Source organism: Brachyhypopomus gauderio, chromosome 16, assembly GCF_052324685.1.
Source record: "Brachyhypopomus gauderio isolate BG-103 chromosome 16, BGAUD_0.2, whole genome shotgun sequence".
Lineage (NCBI taxonomy): Eukaryota > Metazoa > Chordata > Actinopteri > Gymnotiformes > Hypopomidae > Brachyhypopomus > Brachyhypopomus gauderio.
In genome coordinates, this window is record NC_135226.1 from 6,888,789 (window position 1) to 6,903,657 (window position 14,869).

The 14,869-nt window shown below is 48.7% G+C and overlaps 1 protein-coding gene across 1 annotated transcript in view; it reads right to left on the minus strand.

Annotated features, from left to right (window-relative positions):
- Window positions 1-113: 113 nt before the first annotated feature.
- The window catches only part of frem2b (FRAS1 related extracellular matrix 2b), a 53,399-nt gene continuing 38,643 nt past the window's right edge, over window positions 114-14,869 (minus strand). Inside the window, exons 7-24 of the mRNA XM_076976272.1 lie at window positions 14,139-14,288; window positions 12,568-12,777; window positions 11,983-12,180; window positions 11,540-11,704; window positions 10,514-10,696; window positions 10,161-10,291; window positions 9,864-10,019; window positions 9,062-9,365; window positions 8,144-8,275; window positions 7,621-7,952; window positions 5,817-6,009; window positions 4,568-4,672; window positions 4,093-4,220; window positions 3,639-3,773; window positions 3,180-3,306; window positions 2,812-2,999; window positions 2,557-2,703; window positions 114-2,452 (exon numbers count right to left, since the gene is read on the minus strand). Of these exons, the coding sequence (XP_076832387.1) occupies window positions 1,949-2,452; window positions 2,557-2,703; window positions 2,812-2,999; window positions 3,180-3,306; window positions 3,639-3,773; window positions 4,093-4,220; window positions 4,568-4,672; window positions 5,817-6,009; window positions 7,621-7,952; window positions 8,144-8,275; window positions 9,062-9,365; window positions 9,864-10,019; window positions 10,161-10,291; window positions 10,514-10,696; window positions 11,540-11,704; window positions 11,983-12,180; window positions 12,568-12,777; window positions 14,139-14,288 (3,488 nt within the window). The 3' untranslated portion in view covers window positions 114-1,948. The remainder of the gene's footprint in view (window positions 2,453-2,556; window positions 2,704-2,811; window positions 3,000-3,179; window positions 3,307-3,638; window positions 3,774-4,092; window positions 4,221-4,567; window positions 4,673-5,816; window positions 6,010-7,620; window positions 7,953-8,143; window positions 8,276-9,061; window positions 9,366-9,863; window positions 10,020-10,160; window positions 10,292-10,513; window positions 10,697-11,539; window positions 11,705-11,982; window positions 12,181-12,567; window positions 12,778-14,138; window positions 14,289-14,869) is intronic.

Here is a 14,869-nt window from a genome sequence, read left to right on the forward strand (position 1 = left end):
AGACACCGGAGACGGCTGACGGGCAGGCCGAGTGCCTTGTGGAACACGCCCGCCAGGCGCTACGAGATCGACCCGCTACCAGAAGCCCGAAAGGAAGCAGCCATAGACATGCGTTCTGGTGAAAATCTGTTTATTTGAAAAGCACCACAATGTACACAAGGTAATGTTCGTTGATTAATCTGTGTTGCTGACGTAGTTCATAAACAGGAGTCAAGTTACAAAGACACTTTTTTTTAATAGACCACACCTATGGTTTATGTAGATTATGAATACATATAGTAGTCAACACTGACCATTCCCCAAGAAAACATCTAGACTTCTATGCAATTTTATATGTACATAAGCAGGATTAACTGATCACTTGTGTAAACTGAATAAAAAAACAATGAAACCAGCATCTACTGTTTACAAAACATGAATCAGTGAAAAACCTGAGCCAATAAAAACCCACAACACAGCTTTGCACAAGCAGAACCAGACTGTGACTTAGGACGGTTTTAAACACATGCCCGTCTGAACCTGTTTCAGATCAAGTCAGGAAGGTTTTGTCACAAGTAAGCATGCTAATGTAACTACAGTAATGTAACTGGCTAGCACAAGTGTACAGGTTCATTTACAGTATGCAAACTGTGGTTCATCTGTACACAATGGCTATGAGACAGAAGATGAACAATAAATAAATAGTCAAAGCTATTCTCATACATGAGTGCAAACTCATACAAACAGGTGTGTGAGTTATCCATTATGGAAACACGTTCGGGCAAGGCAGTGTTGAATGATCTGGACCCGGGCAGCTTCGTTTCTGTGGGTTCACAGTACATTTAAACCAGTGAACACTAAACAAACATCTTATTAAATACGCTACCACACGACAAGATGAAATATCACAGAACCCAAACGCTCAAATGTAAAACAGGGGTAGCAGTGGTCCTCAGAAGCATCTGGTTACAAGATACAGAAGAGCATATCGAGATGTAACGGGTTGCCTGGTGTTGCTGGACTCCACTAAGGCAGTCCAGCTGTCTTAACGATGACCTCACCAATCTCCTCACACTTCCCAAGAGTAAACTCACTACAAGAGCAGGGAACTGGGTTTGTCACCATGACAGCAATGTGAGATGTTCAGTACGAGGCCACAACAAATCACTGTAACCAATCAGGAACAAAGACGTGAATCGACAAAATGACGTGCACTTATATCAAAACACTAACTGGTTCAAAACTGTTTGAAACACTTTTTTCAAGTCTTTATATGAATTTACATTATAATACATGATTATTCAACAAATGTAAGCCACCATGCGAAAATACTGACCAAAAACTGGGTCACACTGCTTTTAAAAACACAACAAAACAAAACACATCTGTACTGCAAACAGTGACCGTCGTCTGTAACGGCAAACGTAAAAAAAAAAACGTAAAGAAAACAAAAAACAAAAGACACATTAAAAACAACCTGAAGTCACCAATAACATCAATAATGCTTCAGTGTAACACGATTTGAAATACATAATGTGATCATTGAACTTAAACCACAAGAAATAAAATAATTTCCCACATTTATACAGATAAGCACCTGTCCACCTGGGCAGGATGCTCCCAGCACCTTTGGATTTAAATGAAGTACTTGCATGTTGTAGATGACTAACGTGTGGTCAGTGCAGTAGTAAATACCAAGTGCCTCCTTTAGGTTAACACTTTCTGGGGACTTCAAGTCTTCCTTGGAATCGTACAGTAATACAAGTGCCTCAGAGATCTTTGCATTAGGAATGGTAAGAGGGTCGAGGAAATATCACTCTTTACATTCTGAAGCTTTTGGTAAACCAGCCTTAATTCAGTGGAATTCTTCTCAGTTCAATCTTTTTGCTCGTCAAAGTACGTAAGAGGCACTTGCAAAACAAACATGGTGGTAATGGACACCCGCGTAATCTGGGTGAGGAGGGGGAGGTCACACCTCGGAGCTGTCGCAGGTGTGGGGGTCATGTGTCATCATGGGTTCTGTGCTACTGGAGGCTTTCGGAAGCTCGCCGGACTTCCTCTCCCGCCTGGTCCGTGCAGCCAGGACGACGAGCACGAGGAGGAGCGTGGTCAGGACGAGGCCCACCAGGATCCCGGCGACCATCACCAGGCGGTCCCCGCCCGAGTGTCCGCGCTCCAGCTCGGTGGGAGAGACCGCGGCCTGCACGTCGACGTCGGGGCGGGGCTTCCTGTGGGTGCCGCGCTCCAGCGCTATGTGCAGGATGTTGGTACCGCGCTCGTTCTCCGTGCCGATCTCCTCAGCCAGGACCGGGGCGCCCGTGACGGACCTCCTGGGACGGGCCGAGCCGGACTGGGGCGTGTACCCACCCACGTGGTGGTACTCCAAGCTCCTTTTTCCAATTCCTCGGTTGGCGTTAGCTTTGGAGCGCACGGTGTAGATGGTGTGGATGAACCACTCCCTGCCTGCAGACACCTACAACATCAGCACAACGGCGCAGGTCAGTAGCGGTTGGCACAGTTCCAATATCTCAAGAGCTTCTGTCAGTTCCATCAAAGCTGAACGTTCTTCAGACTTACCTGGAACAGAGATGCGGAGTCCAGCCTGAAGCCGTCTGACCCTGGCTGCCTGACCAAGGCCAGGGCCTGTGGGTCATCGACGGCCAGGACAGCGTTGAAGCTAATGCTTCCAAACACCCTGGCCTGTGTCTCAGGCTGCGCTTTGTCCTGAAGTCAAAATCAGACGAGGCCGGTAGGTGACGTTATCCGCACAACTATTATCACCGTCATGACTGATTGATTAATGCGGTACGCAGTGGGGGGAGAAATACTTACGATGATCTTGAACCGGTAGAGCAGGGAGGGGGCGTCCGCCAGGCAGCCGTACTCAAAGCTGTCGGGGTTGTACTTTGGCACGTACCCATCCGCGCCGGTGCAGAGGAACACCTTCTCGATGCTGCAGACGAATGAGTCGCCGAGGTTCTGCACAGGGTCCACCATGACGCGGCCATAGATGACATCACCTGCGGGGTACAGAAACCGGTGTCTTACCAAAAACGCTCTTAGAACGTCCAAGCCAAGGTAACAGGCACATATTTGCTCACTTACTTTCAGAAGCACTCAAGTAAACCCGGAAACGTGCATTCACGGTACACTGTGAACATGCGCACATTCGAGACAGAAGTGGACCGGTTGCTCTTTACCTTCAGAGAATGCCGCGTCACTCTCTTGTCCAAAACCCATGGATCCGTCTGATAACCACAACGTCCTCTTGGATAAGAGAAACATCTGTGTGTTCAGGCTAAACTCTGCTGCCACTGGGTCACTCACCTAGAGGCGGAGACACAGGTATCGGTCGTTTGAACGCGGTGAAGTACAGGCTCTCTCAAGACCCTGACCACATGGTCCGGAACAGTACTGCAGGCCCCAGAGATATTAACCAGAACTCAATTCAAATGTTTATACCTGCCAAATTTAGGAACTGCTAGAAGTATTTGAAAGTTTGAAATTCTAATTTATTCGAAAAATCCTTATGCTCTTAAACTTTCATGTCGCAGGGCAAAATTGGGAACCACAAGAACTGTAATCAATCAAACAAACAAACAAACAAACACAGAAGCATTGCGACAACCGCATCGCCTCATTTGTGTGCGTGTAATGACCTGCTGGAAGCGGATGTCCAGGTCAAAGGTTACGAGCTCTCGGGGACTGCACACGGGAGGCAGGGTGTACTGCAGACTGGGTGTGGTGATGCAGGGCACCAGCTTCACCGTGTAGGTACCTGAGTAGTCCCTCACCTGTGTGACAACATTACGACAGGCCAATATAAAGACAGCCCTGAAGGCCCACAACCAGTCAACACCTTTCATTTGCATTAAATCTGATTATTGCCCAACATTCCACTTGAAATCACTGTGGTGATTATAGTGCTATTGGGCATTGATGACGCTTTCATTGTTTCAAATTAAAGTAATGCATGAATAAATAAATTATGCAAATAAATAATTCAGATCAACAATGAGCAGGAGTGGTGCCTTTGAATAGATTTGTTCAGTTCATGCTCACATACGGTGGTTGTGTATATGATTGACAGGTCAAAGGTCACATGTGACTCACAGCGAAGTCGGAGATGAACGTCCACTGTTGGATGGGCTGGTTGTAGGTTGGCTCGCTCCTCACCAGGCTGAGGTTAAAGGTCAGTCCGGGGTGGTCCGCACACAAGATCATGGAGGTCAGAGGTGAAGCTGGAGGGGGTGAGGGCGGGCAGATCCGTTAACGAGGTTCTGACAGGGTGCACAGGCCAAGCAGGTTGCCTGTTCATAGCAAATGCTAACAAAACAACAGCATGTTACTGTTGTGCCATTCTAAAACCAGTCTGGAATTGGACTGATACTCTTGTAAGGAAGTTATCTGGTCAGAGGCTATTAGTCTTCTGATACTAACACTTTAGATTGTGAACAATATTAAGAATCCTTTATGTCATCCTTTGTGTTTCTACCAAATGACTAATTCTAAAGTCAGAATCAACCTTGACTCTAGGTTTCTGAATGTGAATATTTCGTGATTCCAGTCTCTGTGATGCCACACTCACCAGGGTGGGAGGTGACAAACAGACCCCTGAACTGGGCCTCCGTGCGGAAGTTAACAACCAGACGTCCTTGTTCACTAATCCGCATACTGGTGGGGTAGAGAGCTCCTGAAAACACACACCACCACAACATAAACACCTGGGTCTTCAACATCATCCTTGTGCTGTTGATTTTTTAAAAAGGCCAGTGTTAGCACAAACAGAACAGCTGAACACACTCAACACATTCATCCTGGAAATGAAAATATAGTTGTGAAGGTTCCTCCCAGCACTGAGATGTTGCTACACATATGCTGCACTTTTATGGTCTCTCTGCTTCAGCTCTCTGTAGTTCAGCAGAATCCGGTTTGGTCTGGTTTTGTTGGGACACTGTGCTGGGACACTGTCTGTTTTCAGTCTTTGTCTTGCTTTAAGATGAACCCCTGACTGATTAGCCCAGAATGCTGTCATAGTCACATACATATGGGTTCACGGTGACAGTCCAACACTGTCCAAGCCAGTTGGGACTTAATTTACCTACACTGATGAAGATGTATGTTTTATGTATGTAACTGACTAACTAACCCATTTCGGGTTAATTAACAGGGCTTGAACTGCTTGAACATCAGAAAAACTGGGAAAATGAGGATGATGTAGTGTTGGAATCCACTCTGAACTGGACTTAAGTGGACTTAGACTTAGTGAACTAAGTTCCCATGTAAGGCTGTGGACTATGGGGAAAGCAAACATTGGCTTTGTTGTTTGCCAGAATTCTGAACAAAGACTGAGCAACAGTCAGCCCCTGAGCTGTTTTTAATAAGGCTGGATGAGAGGTGTAGCTAACTGTGCCAGTTGTATGGCTCACCCTGGTGGCCAAAGATGGCCTAGCTGATTACCCAGCCTCAGGCTGGGCTGTTTTGACTGGTGTATCATTTGACTGGTGTATGTATATGTATATATATATGTATATATAAATCTGAAGAAGATTCCAGGTGATTGTGGAATTGTGCAATACTGCAGTAAAGGACAAGATGCATATGAAAACCTTCTGCACTTCACTGTGAATTTGTAACGGTTGTAACCTAGAAACTTTAGACTTTTAGACTTTATAAAAACAGGGACCTTTCCTGCACTCTAACCCACACATACGTGGTACTCGCAAATAGTGCATGATTTGAAGTCTTGAAGAAATTCACATGCGTGTTCAGAAATGTTCACGCACGCACCGGTTGCATGTAAAAGAAAAATTCTGTGAAGTATGCACGAGTTTGACCTTGTAATTCCGCCTCCGGTGGGCTGCCGATGCCGTCCCTCCACAAGATGGCGGTGTCGTACACGAAGGTCAGCCTGAGCTCGGAGTGCAGGTCAAAGTGCTGCCAGCCGCCCGCGCCCACGGGGGAGTGGAAGACGTACGACACGTGCAGGGGCACGCGCAAGGTGACGTAGGACTGCACCAAGTTCAGCACCTGCGGGACGGAGAGTGAATTCGTAGATTTGTGCTATAACGAAGTTGTTTGTATTCCTGAGTAATGAGAAATTCACGTTTAAAAACAGATCAATCCTAGCCTCTGCTAACATTTTTTTCTGCTAGGCCTGAAACAAATATCTGTCTGTCCAAGGTTCACTGATAATCCTTAAGGGAAAATAACAGGCAGACATGTTTATACTGGGGAGGCTCTGGCTTTTACTGCATGTATACAGTATGTTGGGTTTGTATTAACAACATTAGGGGAGACATCTGGCGATAATCTTTATGTAATTTTATGTCATTATAATCTGATCAGATTATTGCCATTACATGTTAAATACAAAAAATGTTACAAATTTAATAACAAATTTAATTGAGCACTATTAGCTGAGTGGCCTTAGCACACCCAGTATACCACTGTAGCATATATCAGAACACATGAACCTCAGCCATGAGTTCAGCTGTGAAGCTCATTCAGTGTAAATTGTGCTGTATATTTCTAATTTAAATGCAAATCTTCCTGAGAAACTTGGGAGTAGAGCAGCTTTTCAAAAATGGGGTTTCACAAGGACAAACTTTGTATTAAAACAGCAGTTTTCATCAGTGGATATTTGCAAACCAAAATGACTTGAGGATTAGTCTTTATTCTATGCTCTTTCCACAAGGCATGTTAATATTCATTTGCATAGTTTTACAACTGAAGTATTTCTCTTAATATGTAGAAGAAACGAGAAAAAAACTCTACCACTAGATGGCATCATAATCAAAGTTAACCAGGTGGCATTGTTTTACATTTCCATGCAGTAAATATGTAATCTGTAATTGTGGGAATAACTACATTTGTCCAAAATGCCCAGCCCGGCGCAGACAGTACTTTAATGGGACACCCTATGTCCTCTCATGAGATGCAAGACGATCCCAGCACAAGTTTTCACCGCTGCAAAAGACAGACTAGCAACCCAGGTGTGGCAGTGTGTGTAGAATATGACCCAGGCCCCTGGTAAGAAGTTCCAGCAGTTTACTAGTCTAATAACAGGGTGCATGAGTGTTGAGTGTGGGTGGTGTGGAGGGTGGGGGGTCCCGGATCCTGGAAGAGACACAAGTGACAAAGGGGGAGGGGCCTAAACAAACAGCCCAGCAGTGGGAGGCACATGACGACGCCTGTCGCCAACCCTCAGAAAAGCATCTTGATTTTACGGCTCTGCGTTACGGCCCCGTGTGAAAGCCGAGCCTCTGTTAGACTTCTAATGAAGCGTGAAGCTTTGTGTGGACGCTGACTTTGAACACACGAGCAGACGCGGTGACGGATTTAACGAGGACAGGAACACTAAAAGTTTAAAGGTATTTACTCTGCAACATTCCTGACATATGGTATGAGACAACACTGATGTAAACCTTCGTCTGTTACTGCGGAAATGACAAATTAGAACAGGAGACATGGGTGGAGTGGGTAACAAAAACAAACAAACAAACACCTTACAGGCTTATACACGACTCCACAACATCGCTTTAATTGGCTGCACCGCCGACAGACACAAAGACCGCGTCAAGGACACTAGACAACCCCCCCCCCCCACCCCCATACTCCCCCGGCCCCGCCCTTGCCCACCTGTCCGTCTGTGCCGATGGTCCCTCCACAGTCGCTGAGCAGCTCGGACATGTCGTAGTAGCTGACAAACACCCACGTGCACGCCTCCAGGTGGAGGTTCCTGTAAAAGCGCAGTGTGCTCTCTCCCCTGAGGGTGGCGCTGTACTGGTAGGGCGCGGTGCCGCCCGCAGCCTCCGGGTGGTGCGTGGCCCCGGTGATGAAGCCGTGCCTGGTGCGCACCTCAGAAGCGTCCAGCAGGTTGGAGCAGCGGTGCGTGGCCACGCGCGACCCGTCCGGACTCAGGGTCAGCTCGAAGTTGGAGAGGGGGCGTGTGGAGACCACCGGCAGCATCCCTGCCCAAACAGCACGTCGAAGAAACTCAAGAAACATTCTCACACCGGAATACGTTTATTGTATATATAGCGTAGTTTACACGAAGTTTAATGCAAGCAATCACGCTTGCGTGATTCATTATATAAAGCGTCTGTTTCAGTAGGCGTAAAAGTAAATCGCCAGTCCACCAGCTGTGCGAGGGTGTCCTTACCGTCGATGTGGGGCATGGTGACAGTCAGTTTGATGAGGTTGGGGTGGAGGGGCTCGTCTGGGCCGGTGTATCGCAGCTTGGCGGAGAAAGGCTCAGCACCCACTGTTCCCAGGACACGGGGTTGGCACAGACCTACACAAGCGCAAAGTGTAACATGACCCCACCGTGCCAAAGATTCCACTCAAGATGGAGTTTCGTTCTCAAAGCTGCTCTAAAGAGAATCCTTCAAAGCTGGATCATTTCCTAAGACACGCATTATAGTCGGAGCACTTGGGCGTCGGGGGTGAATGGAGAGTCTCGAAAGATCTGGCTTCCATCACACGGATTAGTCCTAGACCCAGACCGAACAGGAATCACCCCTGCTGACGCTGTCAGTGGACCTCATTGTGCTCCGGAAACTGGCCTCGCACGGCCAGCGTTAGTCAGGACGGCTTTGTGGGAGTTTAACCCCCCTCTCTGCCATGTTGACAGTGATTCCCCACTTATTCATATTCGATGAAAAATATGGGAATGTGCTTTTTCAGCATCAGCGAAATGTTCTCGACAAGGCAATTCTTTCAAATGCCACATGTTTTAATTTAAAACTGGGAGAATAAAAACATTAATTTTTTAATGCTAAGGTTAAACTTATGGTCAGCTTTAGGGCTGACCTTAGAAATGTCTTATTATAAATAAGTCCACCTCCTGACAACATATAAAAACGATGAATGTGTGTGAGTAAACATGTGTTTGTCTGCACACGTGTGCCCGTGTGTGTGACACTGAATGGTGCGTGATTGTCTGTACACGTGTGCCTGTGTTATGAGGCTGTGGAGTGTGTGTTCGTCTTCACACGTGTGCCCGTGTGTGAGGCTGTGCTGCGTGTTCGTCTGCGCGCGTGTGGCCGCGTGTGAGGCGGTGTCTGCGTCCTCCACCCACCCTCCTCCACACTGATGGAGGTGACGTGGCTGCTGAGCTCCAGCCCCTCATCCCCGTTGGCGTTCACCGCCCGGGCGGCGCACTGCACCCGCGACCCCGCCTGGAAGTATACCGAGTCCAGCGTGATGCTTTTGGATGAGGTGAAGAACGTGTCGAAGTCCACCTCCCTCATGGGGCCGGTGACGCCGTCCGGGCCCGCGGGGGCGCTGACCAGCCAGCGGTAGCGCGTCAGCGTGTCGTTGATCCGTTCGCTGGCACAGATGGAGCCCGTGCGGTCGAAGGTGGGGTACTTGGGGTTGCAGGCCTGGAGGAGAAGGTGGAGAAACTGACTTTTCTGAGAAGGTCCAGCAGCCGATGAAAAAGATCGAGTGTGAAGGGTACAGTGAGGGCCGGTGTAGCAGCTGTGAAGGTTACACACGCACCCCCACAGTCTGAGAAACGCACAGCAAGTGAGAGATTTAGTTCATCAAAGAGCCGACTGAACTACAATCGTCAAGTCCCGGTTTGTAACACTGAGACGGTATTTGCATGCGCTCATATACTGTTGCCGCTATTTCGTTTTAGTAGCCAAAACTTTAATAGTTTGCCAGCTTTGAAAAGGTCAATCTATTTCTAAATAACTTTCTTGAATAATAATAATAATAATAGTGATAATAATTGTCTTTGTTTCGACACCATCACAAACGTGATGAAACAAAGCGACCAGCAAACTGAGCTCTCCAACCATGACGTGGCCTGAAAAACAAAGTTCTGATGGAGGTGGGTCTCAGGCCCACTGGATGTGAATGAAACTGCTACGTACTGTGATGCAGACCACCGGGTATCCGGCAGCCGGCCGAGCGCCTTGGCCGCCCGTGGTGTCGTCGTAATGCAGCAGGGACACCACCATTGGCACGGAGGGGAAGGTGACGTCAGCCATGCTGTTCATCTCCTCGATGTAGACGATGGCTTTGGTCATCTGCAAAAGAGCGGGCAGAGTCATCGCACGGGAACGCCTTACCACGACGCCTTCCACGCTAACGTCTCCTTCGCTCCGAGACTTTCTGTGCCGAAACGTGTTTGAGATTTGAAAGGGCAATGGCGGATTTTCGGCGAGCACCTGGGTCTCCGCCACCATGTTCTCGTCGGGCTTCAGGTGGACGGTGAAGGCCTCTCTCATCTCACGCACGCCATCGTAGAGGATCTCGATCTCCACCACGTGCTCCGTCTCCCCCTCTTTGAACTCGATGTCTGCGGAATTGGACGGAGGGTCGCTTGGCGCATTGCGAAAACACACAGCTTCCGAGTGAATTCTCACCACACGTGCGCTTTCATTCCATGTGAACGTCGTTCTATCCATCTGCCCGTACGTGTTATTCTTTTCAAATATTCAACGCGGGTCTCGGAGAGTGTTCACCACAGCTCCACGTCTGGTAATAAGCCACAACTTCAGTAATGGACGAACGCACTCACCTTCCGACACGGGGTGGTAGTCCTCCCCGGAAGACGCGGAACCGTCTTTGGTGTGGACGCGGACCAGTGACACCTTGGAGGTGTCGCCCACCCTCTGCACGGGCACAGTCACCACGGAGATCTGGCCGGACTCGGTGGGTTCTCTCACGCTGAACTTGGTCGCCCCGAACCTGATGATGGGTTCTGAACGAGAGGGTCAGGGGGTCACGTGGGAGAAAGCACGGGTGTACGTCAGCAACGTGCTCACGTTCCTCAGACCTGCGCTCGCTGAAGCTGCCCTGCAAGCTCGTACCACTTGCTTAAAACCACGAAACGTCGAACATTTGTTTGGCTGAATAGAGTTTGGTGTTTAAAGGACGTTGCTCTGCTCTGTCTGTGTCATACCTTCTTACATTTGACATTTCTCTACAGGCCTTTGATGCATAGTATATTTTACAGTACATTTTACAGCAGATAGGACCAGGACGTGGATAAACCCGGCATCAGGAAAGTGGTACAGTCATAAAACGCTATTTACATTCACCCACAAGATTGTGTCATTCCCGCCCACAACCTGCACTTGAATATCTCCGCCAAACAAAAGAATTTATAACCACAGACTCTTTCAGCTGCGTCAGGAATTATGACTTTCTGAATAGGTAACAGGTCTTTATGTAACTCAGTCTCTGAGGGCATTCAGTCAAGTGCAGAAAAACTGAAAAGTTCAAACCGATTCTTAAAACTGTTCAAACGCTACTCCTTAGATACACACATGGCGTGTGTACGATGGAGAATACAGGCAATGTGGCATGTTGCTCACAGGGAAGATGCCTGGTGTTTCGTACCTTTTCCTACAGAAGGCTCGGTGTCAGAACATGTTCACGTTTTTAACCAGCGCCTCAGAGTCTTAAATTAAGGATCAATGGCTTATACGTCAACACCTCGTCCTGAGGGCGGTGGATCACAGAGCTGTGATGTGCGCGCGAACGTCGGCTGGCTGTGAGTGTGACGCCCCGGTCACACGGGGCTGCGAGAGACAGGACTTACTGTCAGAGTCGTCCTTGATCCTGATGAGTGTCTCGTTGCGTGCTCCTATGGACGCCCCGAACGGAGACTCACTACGGGGACTCCCCAGAACCAACCTTAGTTCCTCCACCTCCTCGTGCTCCGTGTCATCAACGAGAATGAGAATACAGGGCTTCTCCACTTCACCTACACACACACACACACACACACACACACACACACACACACACACACATCCATTCACCCATACACATACGTGATAAATTAATTAGAATTTATAGATCCAAATCAGAGCTGTTAAAGATGCAGGGAAGCGTATTATACCCACAGCCTGCTGTGACTGGGATTTTGTCACAAATTTAGTCACAGACAATCAATAAAATGCAGCGTATCTCAAGCAGGCCCGTTGTGCTCCAGAAGGCCCGGCGCTGGAGCGGAGAGACCGGTGCCGTGGGGACGCTGACCTGGGAGGAAGGAGATGAGGGAGGCGTCGGTGTTGGGCCTCTCCTGGAAGTCCATCATGACCTGGGCCGAGCCCTGCCGGCTGTAGCAGCGCACGCTGGAGCGCACGTTCACGTCACCGCTGCGGGTCACCAGCGCCGTCACCGTCCCGTCACTCTCACTGCCCGCGTACGACGCGTCTCGGAACTGGACCTGCGGCACTGGGGTGAGGATTTGAGCATGGGTGAGGGGATCGTACGCACCCACGCACGCACACACACACGCACGCACGCACACACACACACACACACACACACACACACACACACACACAAACATGCACGCACACAGACACAGACACACACATACACACACACACACATACACGCACACAGACACACACACACACGCACACATACACACACACGCACGCACACATACACACACACACGCACGCACACATACACACACACGCACGCACACATACACACACACACATGCATGCACAAACACACACACACACACACACACACACACAGAGAGGTCACTTCCTGTCTGCACACCACCACAGCCCCACGTCCCTGTCGGTCGGGGTGATGTGGACTCACGGTCTGAGACGGAGTCGTTGATGAGTACGGTGGCTTTGGCCGGCTCGCCCACGGTGCCGTTCATGGCCATACGAAGCACCAGCTCGAACCTCTCCGTGCCCTCCAACACAGGCTGGCCCAGGTCGTCCAGGATGGTCACCCGGAACGTCTGCACGGTGACCCCGGGGGCAAAGGTCAGGGTCTTGCTCATGCCCACGTAGTCCTCTCCAGCTGTGGCAAACGTACAGACCATAAGCTCACGCCCTCACACTATTACCCAACACTGCTTTGTTCATAACAACACAGTACACTTCTAAAAAAGAATGCGCACACAAACACGAAGATAGCTTAATTATATATTTTGTCTATTTATTTTCTTCCGATTCTTCAAGGCTGTTCTTTTCAGTTTTTTAATTCAAGGCTGCGGTGAGAAAACCAATTTACATTTTCTTTTTAACAGTCATCTTTACATGTAAAGTTCCCTTTATATTCACAGCATTTGATACCTCTGGGAGTTAACGCAGTGATAATTAAACCAAAGTGCTACATAAGATTCACCCTTGTCTGACAGGTTGCCGCTATGAGACTACAACACTATGCACTGTTGATTTCATATGTTGCATATTGATGTCTGCCTGCGTTAACGTCTCCCATAAACCAAATACCTGAGTGTCGTCTGTAGTTTTCAGAAGCCTTATCCCTGCACCAACAGCCTGACACGTTAGACCTTTTCAGCCATGCAGTGGTAAATATCATAATACAGTCATCAATTAATAACTTAAAGCCTTCCAAAAACATCTCTGTTCGGTATGCTTCACATGCAGGAGATTATGCATTTTCATGATATGTGATGCCTCTGCTCTGAAACATCCGTCGGTTATTCGTCAGTTGGGTTTCTGAGGCCCGTGCTGTCAGTATCACAGCTCCTATTGGCTCTGATCCCGGTGTTCACGGTAGAACCTGCTGACGACATGTCTGCAGGACAGCCAGGCCGGAGAGCCCTTAGATCAGCGCCTGTGGGCCCAGGGAGGGAATCCCAGCTTCAGACGCATGAGGCGTGAAAGGCGTAGACAGGGCAGGAGGGGGGGAGACTCGGAACCTACCCGGGAGGTCTGAACTTAAATACTTCGTGTGAGAGTCACGTTTGGCGTTCCTAATCCTGGGTTCGCTCCAGCACCAGCGCTAAAGCGTCCCGCCAACAGGACCCCCCACGTGTCCCGCCGTTCTCGCTGGACGTCCCTGTCTTATCCGTGTCAGAGCACATTTGCCCCCAGGCTTGGAGAACATAAAGCGGGTTTTACCCACAATCCCTTTTACTCTAAACACTGAACCAGATCCACTAATGTTTTATCTGCACTGTAAAAATCACTTAACTCGTACGTAATCTAGTTCCTTTAATATCTCAAACTCAAATAGTATTTTAATACAATGTCGAATGCAAATTATTGTGTTACCTGCCACATTGGTGAATCTAACCTGACAGAAATGGAGCTGTTATGGTGACAGAGGCGTGTCTGTTTTACCGTGTTGATGTCCAGGGGAACTATAAGGGGAGAAGATGATGAGGCACGGACGGTTTGCCGTTCACGTACCTTCGGCTGAAACGGGTTCGGTCTTTCGGGAGCGCACCGTCACCGTCCCCGTCTTGTAGAGGTCCGTTCCCATTCTCCAGACCCGAACCTCCAAGTATCCGTCACTTTCGTCCACGTGGTACTCCGTGTCGCCGAAATAGAACACGGGTGCTGTTGGCACGGCGACGAGAGAAGGTCGGGTCAGCCATGTCATCATCATCATCATCATTATCATCATCATATCTGATCATCTCCCAGCGGCAACAGGACAGGGCTCAAAGAACAGACCACACAGCACTTAGTCTGCAAACGATATGAATAGTATGAGATTTTGAATAACAAAGTGCTACACAGTGTAGATATGGGACAACCCTGGAGGGGAATGGGAAACATACCTTTCCTGCAATTACATGTTAATACACGTGTACATGGCTTTAGATGTGCAACTCTGCTCTAATGAAAATATAATCTAACATCATCTTGAGCCCCGTGTATCTGCAGTGCAGGCTGCAGTACTGTACCAACATTATTCTGATTTACGCAGAAGACCCGGTCCTGCTCTGTGCATTTTTACTGAAAAAGCTCTAGGGTACAATTTTCCCCACTGCTGAGCTGTGAGGTGTTGGGACTCCTCTTAGAGAGAAGCAAACACGCCCCCCTTTGGGAACTCCTAGATCCCTGCAAACGCCCATGGAAGGACAGCACAACCACACCCAGGGCGAGTCAACCACACACAGGGCGAGTCAACCACA